The sequence below is a fragment of the Pelodiscus sinensis genome, chromosome 25 (genome assembly GCF_052426305.1).
Source record: "Pelodiscus sinensis isolate ZL-2025 chromosome 25, ASM5242630v1, whole genome shotgun sequence".
Lineage (NCBI taxonomy): Eukaryota > Metazoa > Chordata > Testudines > Trionychidae > Pelodiscus > Pelodiscus sinensis.
Genome location: NC_143076.1, coordinates 10,738,204 through 10,761,799, shown reverse-complemented (window position 1 = coordinate 10,761,799; position 23,596 = coordinate 10,738,204). Strand labels below are relative to the sequence as shown.

The window sequence follows — 23,596 nt, the reverse complement described above, 5'->3', positions numbered from 1 at the left end:
CCCTCCTTTCTACTTCCCTTAAGCTTCTAGTTCCTGGAGAGTACCGGACTCGACGAGAGAGTGATTGGTGGTCAATTTAGTGGGTCTTGACTAGAAGAATGCTGTGCACTGACAGGCTGGAGATGCTAAGTAGCAGTTCTGCAGAAAAGGACTTGGTGATTACAGTGGATAAAAAGTTGAACATGAGTCAACAGTGTGCCCTTGTTGCCAAGAAGGCTAACGACATATTGGGAGCTTCATGGGGTAACGGAGTTAGTCTGTACAGGATAAACTTAAAAAAAACAACAAATGGTCTGGTAGCACTTGATAGACTAACAAAACATGCAGATGGTATCATGCATTAGTAGGATCATTTGCAGCAGATTGAGGGAAGTGATCATTCCCCTTTATTTGACACTGATGAGGCAACGTCTGGAGTATTGCAAAAGGGCCAGTGTAGACAGCTCAGATTTATTTTGCGTAAAAAAGCCCCGATGGTGAAAATGGCGATCGGGGTTTTTTTGCGGGAAAGGGCGTCTAGATTGGCACGGACGCTTTTCCGCAAAAGGTGCTTTTGCGGAAAAGCATCCATGCCAATCTAGACGCTCTTTTCCGCAAATGCTTTTAACGGAAAACTTTTCAGTTAAAAGCACTTGTGGAAAATCATGCAAGTTTAGATGTAGCCTAGGTGTGGGGTTTACATTAGCTTAAAACAAAAGATACAACTACAGACCTGTGCGCAGGAATTTCAGGAGAGGAAGGGGGATGCAAGCCATGGGAGGGGCTGGTGGTTGTCCTGCCCCCGTGGCCCAGCCCCACGCCTAGCCTCGTTCTGGCGGGGAGGGGCAGAGGGAAATCAGTCCCACCTTCCCCCAGCCAGCCGGAGCATGAGAGAAGGAGGCCGGGGCAATGCGCCACTCCTGCCTTTCCCTGGCTGGCCAGAGCACGGGGGCTGTGAAGCTGGGGCAACACACCACCCCAGCCTCACGCTCACTTGGACCATGGGGTGTGTGCGCAGATTTGGCTCCTCCTTTCCGGAAGAGATGAATCCATTGCTTGAAATGAGAAGCCTGAGAGAAGAAGAAACTTAGCAGCTGGCCGCTGTTTAAAAGTGCTTCTGGTATATAGGGTTGCCAGGTGTCCGGTTTTGAACCAGACAGTCTGGTATTTCAGCTTTCTGTCTGGGAAACAAATTGAGAAAATACTGGACATATAAATGGGTATTTTCTAATTAAATTTTTATTATCATCATGAGTATCCGTGCATAGTTGCGTACTGCCTGGCTGGTAGAAGTGCTCACGCTGCGTGAACTACACAGTAGAGAGGAGGAGGGTGGGGCTGGGCGCGGGATGGAATCCCCGGGGCTGGACTTGCCCATGCGCCCCACCAGGACCGTGTGCGGGATGGGCAGCACCCTGGGATCTGCGTGCGCCCGGGCCAGCCCTGCTCCCCGCCGGCCAGTTCCCCCTCCCCCAGCCAGCCCCACTCCCTTCCTGCCGGTTCTCTCTCCTCCCATTCCCCCCCCCCCCCGCCAGTCCCACTCCCTGGCGGCTGGTTCCCCACCGACCAGCCCCGCTCCCCTCAACCCTCTTCCAGCCAGCCCTGCTTCCTGCTGGCTGGTTCTCTCCTCCCTCACCCCACTCCTCGCAAACCCCTCGTGGCTGGTTCCCCCCCCCCCCCCGTCAGCCTTGCTCCCCCCAATCTCCTCTCGGACAGCCCTGCTTCCCACTAGCCGGTTCTCCCCCCGATCTCACATGGCCAGCCCTGCTCCCCCTGCCCCCTCCCAGTCAGCCCTGCTACCCTCCCAGATGGTCCCCCTCCCCTCCCCTGCCCGATCTGAGATCAAGTGTGTCTGGTATTTTTTTTAAACCATCTGGTAACCCTACTGGCATAGCTATGTCAGTTATGAATGGATTTGGGTACAAATTTTAGGACAAATAGTTTATGTTACAAAAATGCAGTTTCAGAGGACATAAAATTATTTGTGAATTTGACATTGATACAAACATAATAATGACCAGGATGGGCCACACAAATAGTCCATTTAGTCCAGTATCCTGAATTCTGAGACTGGCATGTCCTGATGCTTCAGAGGGAGGGAACGGAACAGAGCAATTACTGAGTCATCCTCCATCCCATCATCCAGGTCCAACTTCTGGCAGTCAGAAGCCCGGAGACACCCACAGCATGAGATTGTGTCCCTGCCCATCCTGGTTATTAGCCATTTATGGAACTATTCTGTATCAACTTATCTAATTATTTTTGCACCAAGTTATGCTCTTGGCATTCACAACATCCTCCAGCAATGAGTTCCACAGACTGACTGTGCATTGTGTAAAGAAGTTCTTTCCCGTGTTTGCTTTAAAGCTGCTGACTGTTAATTTCATTGGGTGAGCCCTGGGTCATGAGTTATATGAAGGAGTAAATGACACTTCTCTATACATTTTTTCTACAACATTCATGATTTTACATATTCTCCCTTATCTCTTTTCTCTACTGGACAGTCCCAGTCTTTTTAAATCTCTCCTCGTGTGGCAGCTGTTCCATTTCCCTAATCATGTTTGTGCCTCCCCCCTTTGTACTTTTTCCAAGTCTAACATATCTTTTTTGAGATGGGGCAAGAAAAACTGCACAGAATATTCAAGGTGTGGATATACCATTGATTTATATAGTGGCCGCCTTAGATTTTCTGTCAGATCTATTCCTTTCCTAATAGTTTAGTTTTTTGACTGCCACTTCACACCAGTAGATATTTTGAAAGAATTATGCATCGTAACTCCAAGAATTTTCCACAGTAACTCCAAGATTCATGCTGAACCACATTTTCACCACTTGGCAGCATACGAGTTTCTCCCATTTACATGCTATGGAACACAGCTGTCCCCTGCTGCGAGGAGAATGCTGTGCTAAGGTCAAAAACTAGAACATGCGTAGCAGCGTGGTTTAAACTACATAAAACGATAACATCCAGTGGCAAAACTTAACGAAGGAATGGAGTGTGGGAGACATCTTTAAAAAAGCACATACAGGCCCAACTAAACATCACATACCACGGAGAAAATCCATTCTCTGAAAGCAGATAGTCCACAGTCAGTCAGGCTGAAGGGATATTCGATGAGGCCCCCAAAATAAGATTGATTATACTCTAAAACTACACTTTATTGTGGAAGGAGGAGAAGCAGCACCATGTTCTTGGGGCTAAAGAACAGGATTAGGAGTCAGGAGCTGTGAGTTCTATTCCTAGCTCTTCGATTCCTGGACTCACTGTGTTCCTGCAAACACTTATGCCTGTGCTTAACCTGATGCACTGAGTTGTCCCATTTATTTCAACTGACTCCAAAGACTCCCACTAAATTGAGTAGTGTTCAGTTATGCTCCCTGAGATACTGGGTAAATTACTGAACCCTGCTTTATGCATCAGTTTCTCCATCCTTAAAATGGAGTAGGGATGTAAAATCCAGTTTAATTAGTTAACTGGTTACAATTATATTTAATCAGTTAACTGACTAAAGGTGGGCGGGCTGGAGTGCCCCCCCTGCTTACTGGTTAACCAGTCGCATCTCTAATATGTAGAGATGTCTTTCCCTTAAGACTTCTTTAAAATCACTTTTATAGAATCATTTACACTTTCCACTGGACACAGTGCTAACTATTCTGATTAGTGCCATGGACTTCAAGTGGAAGGTAATGCAATACACATCAATACAATGGCACTCATCATGTTACTGAGCACTGTGCTTGGGCCTAAGCATTTGAAGGGTATGTCTTCTGAATGCCTCTAATATAGGAGCCTACAAAAATAATTCTCCACCCCAATTATAAAATTCTCACTTTTACTGCACTTTTATTTATTGCTCAATGAAAATATACTATGTACTTTACACTGCTGCAACATTTTCTCTAGTGCTGGGCCAATACCCATGAAGGCACAGCTCTGTGGTTAAGAAGTTGTTCCATAACTTAAAGATATGTCATTTGAGTGTCCTTAACAATAGTAGCCCAATGTCTGAGGAGAGTCTGTAATGCTGAAATGCTGGCTGTTCCCTCTGGGGGGCGCCGCTGCCTAAAATGCTGGCTGTTCCCTCTGGGGGGCGCCGTTGCATAAAATGCTGGCTGTTCCCTCTGGGTGGCGCTGTTGCTGAAATGCTGACTGTTCCCTCTGGGTGGCCCATGCTGCATGGGGAGTGCGGGGCCCAAACGGCCATTTGCTCCGCTTACTCGCCCGTGGCAGCCCGGCTGAGTGGCGCAGAAGTCAGCAGAGCGCCATGGCGGGAGGCGAAGGGGGGCGGGGCGGTGACGTGCGGCATGACAGCGGCTTCAGGCCCCACCCCCTGGTCGTGAACGTCACTGCCCCGCCACCCTTCGCCTCCCGCCGTAGCGCTCAGCTGACTTCTGCGCCGCTCAGCCAGGCCACCGCGGGGGAGCAAGTGGAGCAAGCGACCATTTGGGCTCTGCGCTCCCCATGCAGCACGGGGAGTGCGGAGCCCAAGCAGCTGTCCCCCAAGTGAGAGGCAGGAGGAGGAGAAGAGAAAGAGAGAGAGGCAGGAGGCGAAAGAGAGCTGAGAGAGAGAGAGAGGGGGGAGGCAGGAGGAGGAGGAGGAGAGAGAGAGAGAGAGAGAGAGAGAGAGAGAAAGACCGGAGGCTCAGGAGAGAAGACTGATGTGGAGGAGAGACCTGAAAATCCCGTCTTATGACGGGCTAATTGGCTAGTTAAATAAAATACATTTCAGTACCATTAAATATGATCAACGCAATTAATTAGTGATGGTGAAAAAAACTCAGTAGGGAATAAACATTTTGGAAGTTGTCAAGTGGCTCTGTACATAGGCAGGGCGAGATCATTATTCATTAAAAATGATAAATGGCATGACTGTTTTAATAATAATAAAATGCTAATGATTAAAATAATAAAGTAGAGGTAGACAATTGTGCTCCTGCCCTTGCTTTTAGACTTCTTCTGATGCAAATTACCTTAGAAAACTACAGCTCTTTTTGGCCATATACTGATCGCATCAGCTTTTGTCTGGGATCTTGTGTCTGAGAATTCTTTGGGGGATGAAGCTCCAGCAAAAACACAGAAAATCCTATTCATGGCCATTAACAAGCTAACGTTGTCTATGCGCGCATGCACGCACACCTTAAGTATGCATGCATGTTTCATTTCCACTGGCTTCTGCAGCAGCTCAGGAAATCAGGCTCATATTATGAACTTAACCAAGTGTCACTGACAAGAATGCTGGTTTAGATGTTACTTTGTATGAAGAGATGCTGCAGAACTGGTCGAGGACTTGTCACAGGATGGGAAGAACATCCTCAAGGTTAATGAGTCACAAAGTAGGTTCATAGAAGGGCAGTTTGCACTTGGAAGAGCAAACTGCCTTTCTGGCATGCCGGAGCATAGCCAATATTCTTCGCTAGGAGGTCTACTCTAATCTAAGGTCCAAGGTAAGGGAAGAAGAGGGAGAGGGGTAGAGCTTCAAATGTGCCCCATCCCAAAGAAATGAAAAATTGTGTCATTAAATCCTACCCTATTTTTATATGTATATATCTGTAAATATTAGGTGCTGACAAACTGGGTCTTGTTTGTCATATATAGCTGCATAACGGGGCTTCGTCTGGCTGAGACAGGGTCCCTACCTTGAAAGACTTGCAGTCCAAGTCAGGCAAATAAAATATATGGGGCAGCAGTTCAAAGGTAAGAAGGCCTCAGGAGACCAGCATAGGAAAGTCTTGCTAGAAGGGAGAGATTTAAAAAGAGGGTATTGGAGGGCATTTAGCACATGAAGTGGTGGTAATGGCTGCTGGAGATGGTTTGGAAGAAGGCAAAAGACAAAGGAGGAGATGGAGACAAAAGGACCAGGAAAAGGAGACAGCAAAGCAAGTGACTTCGGCGTAAATCTAATTTCTGCCTCTTCCAATCCTGCTGCACTTTTAGGGTATGTCTACGCTACCTCGCTAGTTCGAACTAGCGGGGGTAATGTAGTCATCCGAAGTTGCAAATGAAGCCCGGGATTTGAATTTCCCGGGCTTCATTTGCATGAAGCCAGCCGGCGCCATTTTTAAATGCCGGCTAGTTCGGACCCCGTGCCGCGCGGCTACACGCGGCACGGACTAGCTAGTTCGGATTAGGCTTCTAATCCGAACTAGCTGTAAATGCAAATCCCGGGCTTCATTTGCAACTGCGGATGACTACATTACCCCCGCTAGTTCGAACTAGCGGGGTAGTGTAGACATACCCTCAGAGACTAATGGTCCATCTGAAAGTGTTCTGAGCCTCCGAAAACTGTATGATTAGCACAGCTGAATGCCTCCTGATCTATCCATCGGGGAGACAGTATTGGTCTATCCCCAGTGTTCACCTTGGAAGAGCATCAGTGTTTGACATAACATGCCCTGGCATGTACTAGATCAATACATAAACCTATCAGATAAATGTGTGCTTAAGTCCTGGTTTAATGGCAATATGCACCGAAGAGGCACAGTGCGTAATCAATACACAGATAAACTATTTGGGGAGACATTACGAAGAGATATACTGGGACCACCGCAAATGTGCTCCATTGAGCCTTGCCACCTTTGTAGTTTGGCAAATCTCCCACCAATACACCTCCAATGGTGGGAGAACAAACGTCAACCAGGTACTACTCTTTTAAACACTGTGTCCTCTATGCCATAGGGGATCATTTGATTACCTAGTTCAGAGGCTTGGTGCACATAACAAAATGTATTCCAGATATGGATGGAAAAAATTAGAGGGAACATTGCTCAGGACTTCCAGGTGCAAGACCCACATTCAATTCCCAGTCCAGAGCTTTCATGAGTCAGTTTAATGAGGACCAGGGTCTAAATGAGCAGAAATCTGGAGAGACTCCAGTCAAGGTGCTCTTGCTTTACACAGTCCTTGGAGGTGGAGGACAGGAGGAGAACACTTAGTTAGATCAATAGCAAAGCTGATTAAAGAGGCCTTTGGTGACAGGCTTTGGTGGGAGCGCAATCCTGGATTGGATGAATGACTGTGGAGGGACCCTCACTATTCCAGCAGGATGATCTACATGCGACCCACCTGGAATGGGAGTCTGAAGCCAGAACCCAGCACTTGTGCTTTCAACAGACACCGTACAGTTGTTATGACACACTTCTCAGGGACTCCATGGAACAGTGCAATTGGCGGCTGGGCTTCCCTCACCCAGCAGAGTTAATACCGGTGTCCTGCCCTCTCCTTCAGGTATCTTGCCTCCATTTTTATCAGCCTGAAAGCTAGGGTTGTGAATGGTTAACCGGTTACCCGGTTCCTAGGGAGCAGCCCCCCACTGCTTCAGCCCAGTTAGCCCTACACATGGATGGAGACAGAAACCCTGTGGGCTGTTCCTGTTGGGTTGGAGCAGTCTCCCCCTCTCCTCCCGATCCCACTTAGTCATTTAACCAGTTAACTGATTAATCAGGATTTTACATCTCTACTGAGAGTGGCTAGTTCCCTGCCCTCTGGCCCATGGTGAAGCAGTCTTGCAATTGGAGAGGGCCTTTTTCTTTGCAGTCAAAGGCCTCTTGTTCTTTTAATTCTCTAGCACATTTCAAGGTAATTGTAAATAAGCCAAAATTGCTTTACTCCAGTCAGACATACCAGACCTAAGAGTGACTGAACCTCTCCCTGACTCAACAGGGAAGGATTGAGCTTGCAGGGCTAGACTGAGCCTCTGACAGTGCTGCTGTGTACACCGCTATTTGCAGTGCACCCATGCAAACCTCGCTAGCAGGAGACTGGCTGCCTAGGCTGGGAGGTTGGTACCCAGCTGCAGTGTAGACACAAAAGGCTCCTTACACCATACTGGCAGCATGAAATGGTCTTAAAGCTGATGCAAAATACAGCTAATCTCACTTTCCATCCCTTTTACTCAGACAAAATGCTATAAAAGGGCCTTAGCGCATATCACAATCAGGCCCAATATACTTGTGATTGGCAACAAGTTAAATTTGGATTCTAAATCCTAGGAATACATTACAATGTATAGCGGCCTCAAGCAGAAAGGAATGCAGAAAATCTTATCAATACACAGCTTTAATTTCACTGGGGGCCGTTCTTATGCTTGTGTCCTGCCTGTAACAATGAAGCCCTGACTTAAGCGAGGGCACTGATGTCAGAAATCACAACCTCCTGCAGACCATTTAGTCCTCAAAATGGACTAGAGCAGAGTTGCCCAACAGCCTAGGAGATCACTTCATATAGCCCAGGCACTTCATATAACCCTTCAATACAATATACTAACAGCTGAGTCCTTAGCAGTGGTTTGCCTCCCATGTTCTATAACCCTGATATACGTTCCATGCACTGATCTCTTTGTTTTACTCTACATCACAACCTATCTAAATACACACAGAGCAAGATCTGTTTGGCCCTCACATGGCTGTGCTTGGGTTTATCCTGTATAACGAGGTTGGGCACCACTGGACTATACGACATCCTCAATGAGGTACTGTGAATAAATAAAGAGAGACAAACTATTGCCTGTTATGAACACGCTATTTTCAAGGAGGGTTTTATTTTTAAAGATAGTGCATTTGCTGCCCATGAGATGCAGCACACACTGGAACAGCATTTTTAACTATGCAAGTCCCTATAGGGACAGTAACATCAATGATCTGTAGGGTGAAGGGTGGGGCCATTACTAAGACCAGTGGTTCCCAACTTTTTTTTAATACCAGGGACCACAAACCCATTCACAAACTGTGGGTGGACTGGTAACATTTATTTCCATATTCATTGTTTCTGGTTCATCAAAATATGTACCCCAGCCGCAGGCCCCTCACACACTCCAGCCCTGACTCCTGCACCCCCTCCGTATTATGTTATTCAGCCCCGGCCGCCAGAGCAGGTCCCAGCCCCACCCACCACGTGGCCACAGAAGGTCGCAGCCCCCTGCCAAGAGGGCTCTGTCCCTCCCGCCATGCAGCAGGTCCCATCCCCCATGACGAAGCAGGCCCCAGTCACACACCATGCAGCCTCAGCTACCCCGCCCCCCCAGCACCACAGCCGGTCTCCACGTGGCCCTGCCAGGCCGCGAAGCAGCTGGTGAAGCTGGAACCAGAGCCCTGGTAAGGCTGCCTCAGTAGGGACAGCCTCACTGTGGCTCCAGCTCCGGCCACAGCACACCTGGCTGCCAGCCGCCCCACACACCCTGCTGCTGTGTGGTGAAGTGGTTGGAAGGAAACTCCCTTATGGGGAACCCCAACAGGATGGGGCTAATTAAAAGCTGGGGACATGGCCTGGCAATGTGCTGCGGCCCAGCAAGCAGGGGTCTGCAGACCGGCGGTTGAGAACCGCTCCCTAAGAAAATCTGCCTGTCTTAAGTTGCAATTAAAAAGAGAAGCAAAAAAGATGAAACTGGCTATGGAGAACCAACAGAAATTCAAATGTAAGGCACTTCCATTTGCCCCATGACTCTTTTTCATCCAGGTGTAGCTGCACATTTGGTAGGAGCAGGAAATGCTGACCTCAAACAATACGCACAAGGAGAAAACTGAGGATGGTGTGGGAGTTTACCTTTTCAAATTCCTTCTTTCTTAGCTTCATTAACAGGGGTCCTACAGTTGACAGGTATTTCTTTTGCTGTTTTATATACAGGCAGTCCCCGGGTTACGTACAAGATAGGGACTGTAGGTTTGTTCTTAAGTTGAATTTGTATGTAAGTCGGAACTGGTGCATATTGTAGGGGAAACTCTAGCCAAACATTTCTCCAGAGCTCAGTTTTATTCTCCCACACCTCACTTCCCTCAGTCCTTTATTCTCAAGCTGAGGTGTCTGCTGAGAAAAGCCGCTCCGCGTCTCCCTGGTTTGCTGGGGGGCGGGGTGCTAGCTTTGCGTCTCCCTGGTCTGCTGGGGGGAAGCAGCTAGTGCAGGGTTGCCTCACCCCGTTTGTAAGTAGGGATCTGATGTAAGTCGGATCCATGTAACCCGGGGACTGCCTGTATATATTGATTGGATTCTATTCTTTCCATGCCAACTCATCTGATAAAGTGGGTCTTATCCACAAAAGCTCATGATCCCGATACATTTTTGTTAGTCTCTAAGGTGCGAGAGGACTACTCGTCGTTTTTAAAGTTAACGACTGTCACGGCTACCCCTCTGAGACTTCTCTTTTAGGGGTTAGTGAGAGCTTTCATGGGTGTTAGAAATGTGATTCCTGTATTCAGGACTGCTCTAATGGTTTGCAATGTACCCAGAGCACACCCAGTAAGTGTAAATTGCTTAAAATGGATCCAGGAACAGATATGTTCAGAAGGGAAAACAGAGTTACAACAATTAACAGAAGTAGTGTGCATGTGCAAGCATGGGCTTTAAAATGTTGTTGGCATGACAAGTGAACTCCAGAGCCAAGCATTCTGCCCAAGGGAATGGAGCCCTGGGGAGCTTATTTCTCTTACAACAAAAACAAGTTTGTCAAGACTCAGCAGTTAGGCCCCGGACAACCAAGCGTCACCACCTATTGCAGAGTTACAGGTATTTTCATCCAGCAGAGGAGAGTAAAGATTCTGCTGCTGCCGCAGAAAATAAGGCACCTGGGCTCTCTCTAGGGCCTGAATCCTGGATGGTCAGTTCCTGCCCCAGTGTTCCGGACAACATCCCAGTGCCCTGAAAACATTACATAGCACACTGGTAATTAGAGTACAATGACTCAGTTGTCCATGGGGTTGCCGGGTGTCCAGTTTTGAACCAGACAGTCCAGTATTTGAGCTTTCTGTTTGGGAAACAAATTGAGAAAATATAAATGTCTGGTATTTTCTACATAAGATGTAACGTAGATTGTGATGTCATGTCAAGTGTGTCTGGTATTTTTTGTTGAAACCATCTGGCAACCCTAGTTGCCCAGTCTATTTTAAACACACACCTATGCTAATTAGACTCTCACTCCTGATGCTCTCGTTAAAAAGCTTTTTTCAAATAGTTTGCTGCTAGATAGTAAATCTACTAACACTAATTAAACAACTAACAAGCTACAAGTAGTGAAGAGGTGAATGGAACCAAAACCAAACTAACCAACACCCCCCCTCGAAAGTAGACAAGAGAGATACCAGAAAAAGGCAAACAACACTTCTTACCTTGCTCTTGCTTCAGGGTAGAAAATCAGTACCTCAGCCGTAGCAGACTAACTCCTCAAAACTCATTAACAAAGCAGTGGAGTTTCTTAATCAGCTCAGTTCTCTAGTCCAGCCCCAAAGGATTAGATCCAGACAGTGTGAAAGGTCATTTTTCCACTGCACTTTGCCTCCAGTTTAAATATCCACCACATTTGTGCCCCTCACAACTTTCCCACTTCTCTTCTCTTGGGCTCCCAGCTCAGTTTCTCATGCTGTGGCTTTGTCTCCTGATCAGGGAACCTCTGATTCTGAGCTCACACTGGCTCAGGCAGTATACACTGTGCTTTGTGATTCAAGCAACGCACGAGGCCCCTCCCAGAGCTCACACTTGTGAAACAAGCTACTCTAGTCTTCCACTCAGGTGACTGCTTATTACTCAAACAGCTCTGAATGGCCGATTTTCTAGTTTACCTCCTTGAGGATCTGGTTTCCCTTCATTTGCCGCTTTTCCTTTATTCCAGCAGGCCGAGGATTACAAGGCACAAGGAGTGGCCTGTTGACAGGACAATATGTTTGGCTCCAGAGATAAGAAAAGCAATTGAATCACAGAAAGGGAGGGCAATAAAAAGCTGAGTCATGCATTCACAAGGAGGAATTCTAGTCCTGCAGCAAGTAAGGCTTTGTCTACACTTAACAGTTAAAAGGGCAGCTGCGGCAGCGCCTTAAACTAAAAGTGTGGCTAAGGCACAGGTGCTCTCAGCTCTCTATGTTACCACCTCTGTGAGGAGAGTAGCTAACATAGCCTGGTTCACACTGGTGCTTGAGAGCACTGTAACTTGCTGCAGGGTAGATTGTTTTTTCCAATCCCTTGAGCCAGAAAGTTACAGCACTGTGTAGACTTGGCCTAAGACACCCACATCGTGTCGTCTTGGACAGAAAATCTAACCACAACAAACTAATCCCCTTTCCTCCTTAGACTGTAAGCAGCTCAGGGTAAGGATCTCATCCTCTATTAATCTCTAAAGTATCATTCATACCTATGGTGCTGTATAAATAAATCAACTATATTTTTGAGAGTGTTTGTCTGTCTGGGAGTGAGCCAGCAAGCCTGTCTATCCATCCACCAAAATCTCTTAGGAGTCCCAAATTTGGTAGGTAGCTTCCTCCTATCCTAACTTAAAACAAGGTCAGGGTTTATTATGCCAGGACAATGAGATGTGCCTGAATGTGATTGTTTTCCATAACACAGAAAGGGAGGGGGTTGCTAGCAGGGACAGTCACACTGCATTACGTGACATACCCACATTAAATTGGGTACCTTCAAGAACAAACTTTGAGATACAAAATCAGTGGATAAATTAAGTAAACTGTAGACCAGAGGGATTAGAGAGGAATCTGGTTCTGTTTATATTGACATCTTGGCAAATAGTAGGGCTAGATGGGCAATTCACAGTGAATAATTTGATCAACAAATTTTCTCTCTTTTACTGTTCAAAGACTGTCCTCAAGCAACTCAATTTTCTTGAATGTATTTGTTAAAAATCATTAATCAAGTCAAGCCTACTGATAACACTTGTTCTCAGTTTGATATTCATAATCTGAGCTCTTTTGGCTGGAAGCAGATTACAATGTCATACTTCTTTTTCCATGCCTGGATGAGTTTAAATCACAGAATGAGGTTTCCTAACGTATGTATTTATGAAGCTGACTTTAGAATTCTCTTTCTGCAAATTCCGTCTAATATTCACATATAATTACCTATTTCATTAATGTTTCTGCTAACAAATTAATTTGCTAAAACATTTTTAGAAAATACATACAAAAGTAAATTCAATGTAAATATACAATGAAAGTAAATTCAATTAAAAAAATCAGATCAGCAAGGCTAAGAAAGGAAAAATGGAAACACAGGACAGTTATATCAGGAAAACTTACTCACTCATGCCCTTTAACTACAATGCATTGAAATTAACAAAATTATTCATGGTTTGCCTGAGGCAAGAATTCTGCAAGACTGAATTAATTAAACTTTTAATTTTGCACATTTGATTTAAAACCAAGACTGCAGGTTATAACTGCTCCTATTTCCTGATAACTGGAATGAAAATGCAAGGATACTGTCACAAACTCCATTAAACTCCTTTCCTAATTTATGATGGTGGTCTTATTGGCAAGATATTACTGCTCTGATGATGATCACGGTGCTTGCGGAAAGACTTTACTACGTGTTTTACACTATATGCTTTGCAGGGGGAGCAATCAGTCCTATGAGCACACAGCCTGCATGACAAGAATATGGTTCCAAGCTACAGGCAATGCTGCACAAAATGTTCAGAGTGTAAGGAAGACTAAATTCTTACACTTCTGTAATATCCATCATATGGCATGGCATGGCGAGGCGAGCAGGGTTTTTATTGGGTTGAACCTGGGCACAGCTTTATTGATTTGATTTTCCACAATTTTTCCAAAGCTCATATTTTTCCTTTGACAATTCATTGTGTATGGATCAAAATACTTAATGGCAAAAGATAGCTGAATTAAATGAAACCAGAACAATATGGTTCAGAGTTTGGTACGCCCCCAAAGACAATGGAGATACACCATAAATGCAAAATATCTATAAACGAGAGGCAAATCAGACCCTATATTCGTGGTGGGCAACTTGCAGCCCGCGAGCTGATCATGGCCCATCGGGGTTCCACCTGCAGCCTGTGCACCCCCTCTCTGCCACCTTCCCCATTCCTCTCCCGCTTCATTGACTATGTTGGAGTATGTCTACATTACCACCCTAGTTCGAACTAGCGTGGTTAATGTAGGCAACCGAAGTTGCAAATGAAGCCCGGGATTTAAATATCCCGGGCTTCATTTGCATCTTGCTGGGCGCCGCCATTTTTAAAGCCCCAGTAGTTCGGACTCCGTGCCCACGGCTACACGCAGCACGGACTAGGTAGTTTGAATTAGGCTAATTCGAACTACTGTTACTCCACGAACTACCTAGTCCGTGCCGCGTGTAGCCGCGGGCACGGAGTCCGAACTACCGGGGCTTTAAAAATGGCGGCGCCCGGCAAGATGCAAATGAAGCCCGGGATATTTAAATCCCGGGCTTCATTTGCAATTTCGGTTGCCTACATTAACCACCCTAGTTCAAACTAGGGTGGTAGTGTAGACATAACCTTGGATAGTCTAATTTACATGCCTTGTCGGCAGAGGCATGTAGCCTAGACATACCCTAAGGTTGGTTGCCCATCGCTGCTTGGTATCTTCTTACTTCAGATGTTAATGAAGTATTGGGGTAAGGCAGTGTAATCTAATGGCAAGGAGACCTAGACTGGAATTCTGACCTCAGTGACCCTGACTTCATGGGTGCCAGAATTTCACAGCTGAATTCCTGCCCCGAGTAAGGTCCTCATGACCAGTATGCTGCATGGCCTCAGGCATGTCATTTTACCTCTTTCACCTGCTCTAACTTTTGCTTGTCTTGTCTATTTAGGCTACCAACTGTTCAGGACAGGGCCTGTCTCTCCTAAGTTATGCCTACGTACCAACTGGGGCAGTGCTTCCCAGCACAGGTAGATATGCACTAGCTCTGCTCAAGCTGATGTTTTAAAAATAGTAGCGTGACTATGACATACAGCAGCAGCTCAGAGTAACTCAAGCCTTCACCTCTGTTGCTGTGGCCACCCTGCTATTATTAGCATGTTCTCTGAACAGGGATAACACTGACTGTCTACATACATCGGAAAGTGTCCTGCCAGGTGCTGTGTAGACGTACCCTCATACAGCCCCCAGCACAGACTGGCTGACGGGGACAGCGCTCCCAGGTGTCCGGTTTTGAACCAAACAGTCCAATATTTGAGCTTTCTGTTCGGGAAACAAATTGAGAAAATATAAATGAGAAAATATAAATGTCTGGTATTTTCTAAATAAGATGTAATGTCGATTGTGACGTCATGTCAAGTGTGTCCAGTATTTTTGTTGAAACCATCTGGCAACCCTAGATGGGGAGAGCAAGGGGGGCAGTTGCTCCAGGGCCCAGTGATTTAAAAGTGGCAGTGGGGCCCTTTAAATCACTGCCAGAGCCCCGGGTGGCGCTCTCCAGACAGCCTGCCCTTTCTGCTGGACTCCCCACCCTTCTGGGGCACAGAACCACACTCCCACATTGCCCAGGGACCTGGCAATTCTGTCAACTGCCCTGCACTAGTACAATGGAACCTCGATGTTGTAATGCAAATGCAGCCATACAAAACAGCACATTAAAGAATGTAAGACCTAACCCAAAGCTTGCTGACCTCACAACTGCCTTTAATGGATTTCTGATCAGGTCCATGCATTTTACAGTTAATCCTGAACTCGGACCTTTGTTTTCCTGACGCTACTGCTGCGTTATCTGCAGAGATGCCTTGATTAATAAGTATGTGGTTCATTTTCATACAACCGGGCTGATGTTAATAGTACTCATGCTGCTAAAAATGCCCTCACGCTGTCCATTTACCTTGTAATTTTCTCTAACTTCCAAACTGGCAAATTCAGCTATGCAAGGCACCTTATTTTCAGTGTCACCTGCCCTGTAATCATGTCCATTGAAAAATCCTGTTTACAAGCAAATTTGGGAGTCATTAACATTACAGTTGAAAGCTGGCAGGGAGGCAGAGAAGCAAAACATCACACTACTAAGACTAAACGGAATATTGGAGCTGCCGCGATCGATCTTCTGGAGTTTGATTTGGCAAGTCTAATGAGATATATATGGCCCATTCGTCTTGAGAGATGGTGGTAAGCAGCGGCAGTGGCTATTCTATGAGTTGTGCTTGGATCTGCAACTTTTCATGGCTTATGCATCCAATACTGGATTTGCACAGTTGATTACAATAGCTACATGCCAATCTACTTCCGTTTTCATGAGTCTGAGAATTTTTCCTTCTGGGGTGGAGTTCTTTTGCATGTCTTGCACAGGTCCTGTTATTATAATTGTCGCCAGGTGTTGCGCTCTGATTACGTAGATTCCCAAGAACTTGGATTGATGTTAAACCTTTTCATAGTGTTTTTACATATATCCTTGAATCTTAACTTTGTCCTTCCTCTTGCCCTTGCTCCACTTGTTAATTCACCAAAGAGGATTTCTTTAGGAAAGTGTTTATCACTCATTCTCCTCACATGGCCAAGCCACTGGAGTCTTCTGTTGTTAAGGATCGCTATGAAACTGGGTATGCCAGCTCTTGATAGTACTTCTACATTTGAAACTTTGTTTTGCCACTTAATATTCATGATTCTGCAAAGGCAGTGAAGGTGGAAACTGCTCCATTTTTTCTCTTGGCATGAGTAGGAAGGCCAGGTCTCAGATCCATAAAGCAAGACACTTAATACGCATGCTTGGTATATCAATATCTTTGTTTTCAATGTCAGTTTGGGATTGTTCCATACTTGTTTCATAAATCTGCCAAATGTTATGGCTGCCTTCCCAATTCTGATGTTCAGTTCTTCGTCCATGGAGAGATTTGTGGTGACAGTAGACCCAAGGTAACGGAATTGTTGAGCCACCTCTAATGGACTGTCATTTAGAGGGCATCCCCACCAGCATCTGATACTCCTGCTTGTGCGGGAAGTAAGGGAAGCAGAGGGAGCATTTTCTCCCATCGGCCTCCCGCTGTGGGGATGGTAGGGAAACTCGAAACAACATACATTTACTCTCACTATGTAATTAACGAAGCTTGTGTTGCGTATCTTGATTCGACATTTTCTTTTAGTGTAGACCTGGCCTAAGGAAGAGGCAGGTTTGTAAACAAGATCAGGACTCCCACACTCACAGTGCAGGCTTGCCATAAAAATGTCTTGAGTGTGGTAGGATTGATGGGAGCACACCACTCTTATGTTCTCCTTTTGTGATTGGAGCCACGAAATGGAATAGTTTGCCTTGTGTGCCCAAGTTGCCAAGAAACGAACCAGCGAGTATGTTTCACTGACCAAGGCAAAAGCAGTTTGGAAAGATATATAGGCTCAAGACTTTTATCTGCCTTTTTCTGAACAAAACAAGTTCCTGAGAGACTGATTCAAAGAATTAAATGGAAAGGTTCATGCTGTAGTTATAGGATTAAATCCTGGAAAAAAATGACCGCGAGGTTGACTCAGTCCTTAAATAAAACCCTGTGAATGAAACTTCAAATCAGCAGAGCCTTCTGAATTAATCACAGGCTCAAAATGATTCACAAGCTAATGAAGCAGGACCTGAAAGCCAGAGTAACCTCCAAACTGTACCTTGAATCAAGTTTAAACTCATTGCTAAAGAGAGAAATACCCTGCCACAGCAGTGTTTGTGGGTCTTAAAGAAACAATTAGATCTGTCATTGACTGTAGTGGGAGACCTTTTAGAGTGTACTAAACTATGCCCTCTGTGCTAGTTTAAAGATTCTCTCCAAAGCTATGCAATGGCACATATAAATCAAGGGAAAATTAGCTGCTATAAAGACTGCCACGTGGTTTAGCTGACATGATGTTCCTATTTTGACCCTGCTCTTTAAGTCTCTTTTCACTTTCCCTGGTGATGTAGCAACTTTAATGTTAAACCAATAAAGCACAAGAGCCGCAGGCATGTACGTTTATAACCCAAGTGCCACCCCCTGCTGACAGACAGGCTAAGCAGATATTCCCATGCCTCTGTGAATTTTCATGGGGCCAGGGTGTAATCGGAGATTCATGGTATGCACCAGCACAACCCCTGATAAATCCAGAGGCAAAAGCACAAACAGATTGGAGGTATGTGCCATGCATTTGTGTTTAAATCTGCCTGAAAGTATTTCTGCTCCACAGCTTGCCTCCCATAGTAATTTACAAGTGCACAATGCTATACAGAAAGAATAGGGAATGTAGGGAAGGGCAATCTGCCATTTGTCTAATTTCAAACCATCTTGAAAACTGAAGCGGAGAGCAAGCAGAGTGAAAAAGAAAGCAGACTGTGAAAAGGAGGAACATTCTATGATTAGTACATTGATGCTTGCAAAAAGCATTGTTTATGACCCAGTTCTACCTCCTAGCTCATGTTACCTTACTCTGCAAGTCCCAGTGGGACTCTATTTCTTGACATTAGGTGCCAAAATAAAGCCACATAAATGGCAATAGGCTATAAGACACCAGTCTCTCTCTGTCCACATGCATATGTACTGTATTTATGTTTACCTGGTTGCACACAGAGCTAAATACACTAAATCTGCCTGAAAAGTCTCTTTCCTGGTTAAAAGGCCACACACAAAAAAGGTCAAGGCAGGATTAGATTAATGTGTGTCACAAAGAGGACGGAGAAAATTATTTTCCTTAACGTCTGATGATAGGACAAGGAGCAATGGGCTTAAATTGTAGCAAAGGAGGTTAGGTTGGACATTAGGAAGAACTTCCTAACTGTTAGGGTTATTAAACACTGGAATAAATTGCCTACGGAGGTTGTGGAATCTCCATCACTGGAGATATTTAAGAGCAGGTTAGACAGACATCTATCAGGGATGATGTAGATGGTCCTTAGTCCCCTGCACTCACAGCAGGACCGGACTTGGTGACCTCTTGAGGTTCTTTCCAGTTCTAGCATTCTATGATTCTATGAAGGACAGCTTTTCCTTCATTTGTTGCATTAAATGTCCTATCAGGTCACCTAAAACACTGAGACACTTGTCCTTTCTCCTGCATTTTGCACTCACTCCATGTCTTCAAGGAGATTGTGATTTCCATCTCAACGTGGTTGATCTATTGAGTGACGACATGTATTGAGGGAATTTACTGCTCCTGGAAATCCTCTGGGAAGCTCTTTGAATTAGAATATAGAAAGGATGTGGACACATTGGAGAGGGTCCAGCACAGGGCAACCAAAATGATTAGGGGGCTGGATCATATGACCTATGAGGAGTGGCTGAGGGATTTGGGCTTATTTAGTCTGCAGAAGAGAAAAGCAGGGATAAGAGGATTTGATAGCAGCCTACAACTTCCTGAAGGGAGGTTCCAAAGAGGATGTAGAGAGGCTGATCTCAGTGGTGATGGATGGCAGAACAAGGAGCAATGGTCTCAAGTTATGGTGGAGGAGGTCCAGGTTGGATATTAGGAAATACTATTTCCCTAGGAGGGTGGTGAAGCACTGGAATGGGTTCCCTAGGGAGGTGGTGGAATCTCCATCCCTAGAGGTTTTTAAGTCCTGGCTTGACAAAGCCCTGGCCGGGATGATTTAGTTGGGGTTGGTCCCGCTTTGGGCAGGGGGCTGGACTCGATAATTCTTTAGGTCTCCTCCAGCCCTGGGATTCTATGACTTGCATATAAAGCACAACAAGTAACTTCTTGGTAGAGAGTTTCTAGACAGAGACTTATGGGGACTCGGGAGGAGTGTGGAGAGGTCCTTTTGACGCTGTTTCCAACGAACAGCTCTTAGATGTTTCCCATACCCAATTTATAATACCTCTCATACATTGTTACAGCACACAGACTAGTTTGCAGATCTTTGAGTATATATTTATCAGAGCCCCTAATGTCAAGAGTTTGTTGCTGTGTTCCTAGAATATTTAAAAATGAAGTTCTGGGAAACCACCTTCCAAGTTTACACCATCTGCTATAGTTTTTAGGGCAGTGGTCCCCAATCTTTTGGGGCTGTTGGGCGCGGGGCCACTCACATGCCGGGCACCCGGGGATGGGACCGCACACGTGCCCGGAGGCAGGGCCACCCATACGCTGTGTGCCCGGTGCCGGCGCCACCCATGCGCCGCACTCCCGGGACTGGCGCCACTCCTGTGCCACACGCCTGGGGGGGGGCCCGCCCATATGCCGTGCGCCCAGGGCCGGAATAGCCCATGCGCTGCATGCCCGGGGCCGACGCCACTCCTGGGCCACGCGCCCAGGAGCCGGCACAGCCCATGCACCACTCACCCAGGGGTGGGGCCGCCCCTGTGCCAAATGCCCGGGGCCAGCGCCACGCGCCCAGGAGCTTGCACCGCCCATACACCGCGTGCCCAGGGCGGGGCCAGCCCTGATCACTCAGCAGGTGCACAGAAATGGCCCGTCGGGCACCGAGGCACCCACAGGCACCGCGTCGGGGACCACTGTTTTAGGGTTTAAAGTTAAATGCAGAACAGGTAAATCATGCCTAGAACAGGACCAGCAGCGAGAAAAGGGAAAATGGAATAAAACAAGAGACAGAGTGAAAGAGAAACCCGGGTGCTTTTCAATGAGGTCTGAAAGGAAAATGTTACTGCTATTTTTGTGGAAGCAGTCACTGTTTCCAATGAGATATCATATCCCACATCTCTGTTATAGTCCTGGGGAGTCACTTAAAGACACTGTTACTGTCTCCCAAGAAATCTTTTAATGATAAGAAGTCACTGGAACTACTGGTGGTAAGCATTATGCCTGGACTTCATAAAAACACACCCTGAAAGTTCCCAAATAATAAAACTACGCTAGCCTCAGCTCTGCTGATATTTCTCAGGTACAAAATACCAAAATAATACTGAGAAAGAACTGGATGGGGTGGGGGGAGGTGTCTGGATGGGGGGGATGTTAAAAACTGGTTAACTGAATAGTCGATTAACCTCATGAATTCTTTATCAATTACTTGACTATTCTATAGTCCCCAGGAGCAGGGCAGGCAGCCAGTGCACTCTGGCCCCCACTCACAAGGAGGCCCCTACCATTCGGTGGTGCTGCCTCTGTATCAGAGGCAGCAGCACAGGGTCCAGGTGGGAGCTGGTCTGCAAGGGAAGCCAGTTTAAAAACCTGCTCCCCTCGCAGACCAGCCACCTGTCGCCCCATGCTGTTGCCTCTGATAAAGACAGCAGCCCCTGTCTGGGGATGGATCTGAGCTCTCAGACCTGGCGTGAGCTGGAACTGAGCCAGGCTGCCTGCCCGCATGGCTCTTACTACACTTTAAATGCAGAACTGCAGCGGAAGTTCTGGACGCAGCATGAGCCAGGATTGAGCCAGGCTGCTGGCCAGACTGCTAAAAAATGTATTGGGATGGAAGGGGGGGGGGGGGGAACGTGTAGTCTATAGCATTAACCCTATAGGCTTTTGCTTATCAGTTAATCAACTACACTATTACATCCCTAGCGTCTACCCTTCTTTATTTCATTGTAAAGCAGCAAAAGGGGGCACAAACCCAATTTAAAAAAATCCCATGTCCTAACCTTTGACGTGAAAAGATGAAAGTCCCACGAGCAGGTAGGTAAGAATCAAGGCAGTGGCATACATAGGTAAATACTGAAGAGCTGGCAATCATGAGAGACAATGACATAACACTTGGTCCTTTGAAGCACTTTCCATCAAAGCACTGTCCAAAGATTAAGCTCATCACTTAGCCCTTGGTGTGGGAAAGAAAGATGCAGGATGCTAATATAGTGGACCAGAAAGGCAAAAGGAAGATCTGACAGGTTCTTGGAAGCATTGGTGACTCACTTATGAGAGGCGCATCAGTATCAATGGCAATACCATTAACATTAATGACACCCATAGAAACGCAATCGGCACACTAAACAGGAACTGTGTTGAACGTACCTGGTGAGGACATGAGTACACTTCAGTTCCCATTCATAAAATACTTCAAAGACATACACGGTGACAGGATGCGAGTCACAGCCCTGAGTTCTGTGGGACCATGCCTCATTGCACAAGACATGAAGTTAACCCAGTGTCACCGCACTGCATCAAGCCAGTAGGCTGATAACTACTTTCTGACTCTTGGTTTACAAAGAATTTTTTTTAAAACACCCAAGGAATTTAGGAGCATAAAAGCCCATGATTTTCAATGGAACACAAGTGCTCCTAATGCCTTTAGGCACTTTCGGAAAATTCAACTTGTAATATCTCCCCTTCCCCGCCTCTTTTTAAAACTATTTCAGATTAATTTAGTGCTGGGGGACATATGTTCTCTCTCTCTGCTGAGGATGCCAAAAAAAGGTGACATATCGCATTACCACTCACCTCCCTCATGCTGCAGTTTTGCATAAAAATATGCTAAAGACGTAACTACAGATATTAATACATCACCACAAAATTTAAATGTATGTTTAGCGAGTGATTCACAATAACGGCCAAATGGCTAGCTAGAGCAAGCTGGATCTATCTGTGCATGCTACCGTTCCTCAGCTCTCTTGGAGTGGTTCTGTTTTATCTATTGTTCTCCTGAGAGGCTGTTGCAATGTAGTCATGACAACAGCAATACTGCACGGTTGTTCTAAGCTATCACTGTAATGGTGTATATTATTAAAGCTGCTGCAAAACTATAGCGTTTAAACCACATTTCTTCTCTCTCCTGTCTAATCAAGCTCTCCTCTGTAATGCAGGAACAGGACTGTTTTGGCACCATGTATTTTTAAAAAACATCTTTAAAGGAACCATGATTTAGATTCAGAGGAGAGATTTCAGAGCAAACCTATGATGCAAACGAACACCACCAATGTTCAAAGCATCCAATCCGAACAATCTTACTTTCACATGCTGTTTCACTGACTTCAATGGGATTAGCAATGGAAAAACTGCTCGCATAAAGGATTTTCAGCATCAAGGTCTTGCTTGTGCAGGTTCCAGAAAGAAATAAAAACCAACATAATCTATTTCAGCTATATCTAGCTTCTGTAACTACATTGTTAGTACATAGCTACTGCTATCACAGACAGTATTAGACTTCGGGTTAGGACATTGAAAGGCTAATTGTCCATAATGGCTCTACCTGAGCTCAGCTGGGATTGGTTCAGAGTCTCTGCAAAACATGCAGAACCTGGCTTTACACTATCCATCTCCAAATCTGCATGCAGTTTGGGGTGAGGGGTGTAGAAAGGGACAAGGCAAGAGAAAAAACAAACATTTAATTAAAAAAAAAGCTAGTAGAAGAAACTCTAAGACTAACAATGTCATTTGCAGAGACAGTATTAACAGAATGAACACTTCAGAAGTCTGAGCTCTAATTGGATGTACTGAGTCTGTTGGCAACCATGCACATTTATGAAGGTAAAACCAGATGTAGGCAGATTACCCACATACCTATCTTTTGATAAGAACTGGGCTAGCAGTGACCACATTTAAATATGATTGTTGACAGCAGGTTCCTAGCATGTGTTTACCAATGGTGTATAAAGATTTCTCCAAGTCCCCAGAGAAAATAGCAGCAAGTAGCCCCGCTTGCACAGTCCTGGCCTCAGGTGTAGTCGGACCCTGAAGATATAGGTAGAGCCCTACAAATCTGGGGCTATCCATTTTGTATTTGCAGATGCAAATATCCACAGCTTATTTTGGGGATACTGATGCAAATACTTTTTTTTTTTCTAGATCCCACACATTTCGTGGATATCTGCTTTATATTTGCGGGTATCTTCATCTGTGGATCATTTTTGCAGATGTGGATCCAAATTTTGGGCTTTAGTTACAGGGTCTCATTTTCAGAGGCACTCAAACCCTATAACTCCTGCTGAAGTCAAAGGGAGCCAAAGGTGCTCAGCAAAACTCAAAATTAGGTGCATGCTCTATAAATCTTTTCTCCTAAATAAACATGCAACTCTCGCTAACTCTAAAGAAATCTCTACGAGCA

General features: G+C 45.7%; 1 protein-coding gene across 14 annotated transcripts in view; it reads right to left on the bottom strand.

The window, feature by feature from the left end:
* Positions 1–23,596, bottom strand: part of ARHGAP32 (Rho GTPase activating protein 32) — a 472,553-nt gene that overhangs the window by 62,957 nt on the left and 386,000 nt on the right. For 10 of the 14 annotated variants that reach the window (XM_075909245.2, XM_075909242.2, XM_075909249.2 and 7 more), the window contains one exon: positions 22,742–22,816. The exons of 3 other annotated variants lie outside the window; for them this stretch is intronic. In XM_075909245.2, coding sequence (XP_075765360.2) covers positions 22,742–22,816 — 75 coding nt within the window. Of the gene's footprint in view, positions 1–11,073; positions 12,703–22,741; positions 22,817–23,596 lie in introns of those variants that run through there. One more of the 14 variants, XM_075909256.2, reaches the window with a different exon arrangement.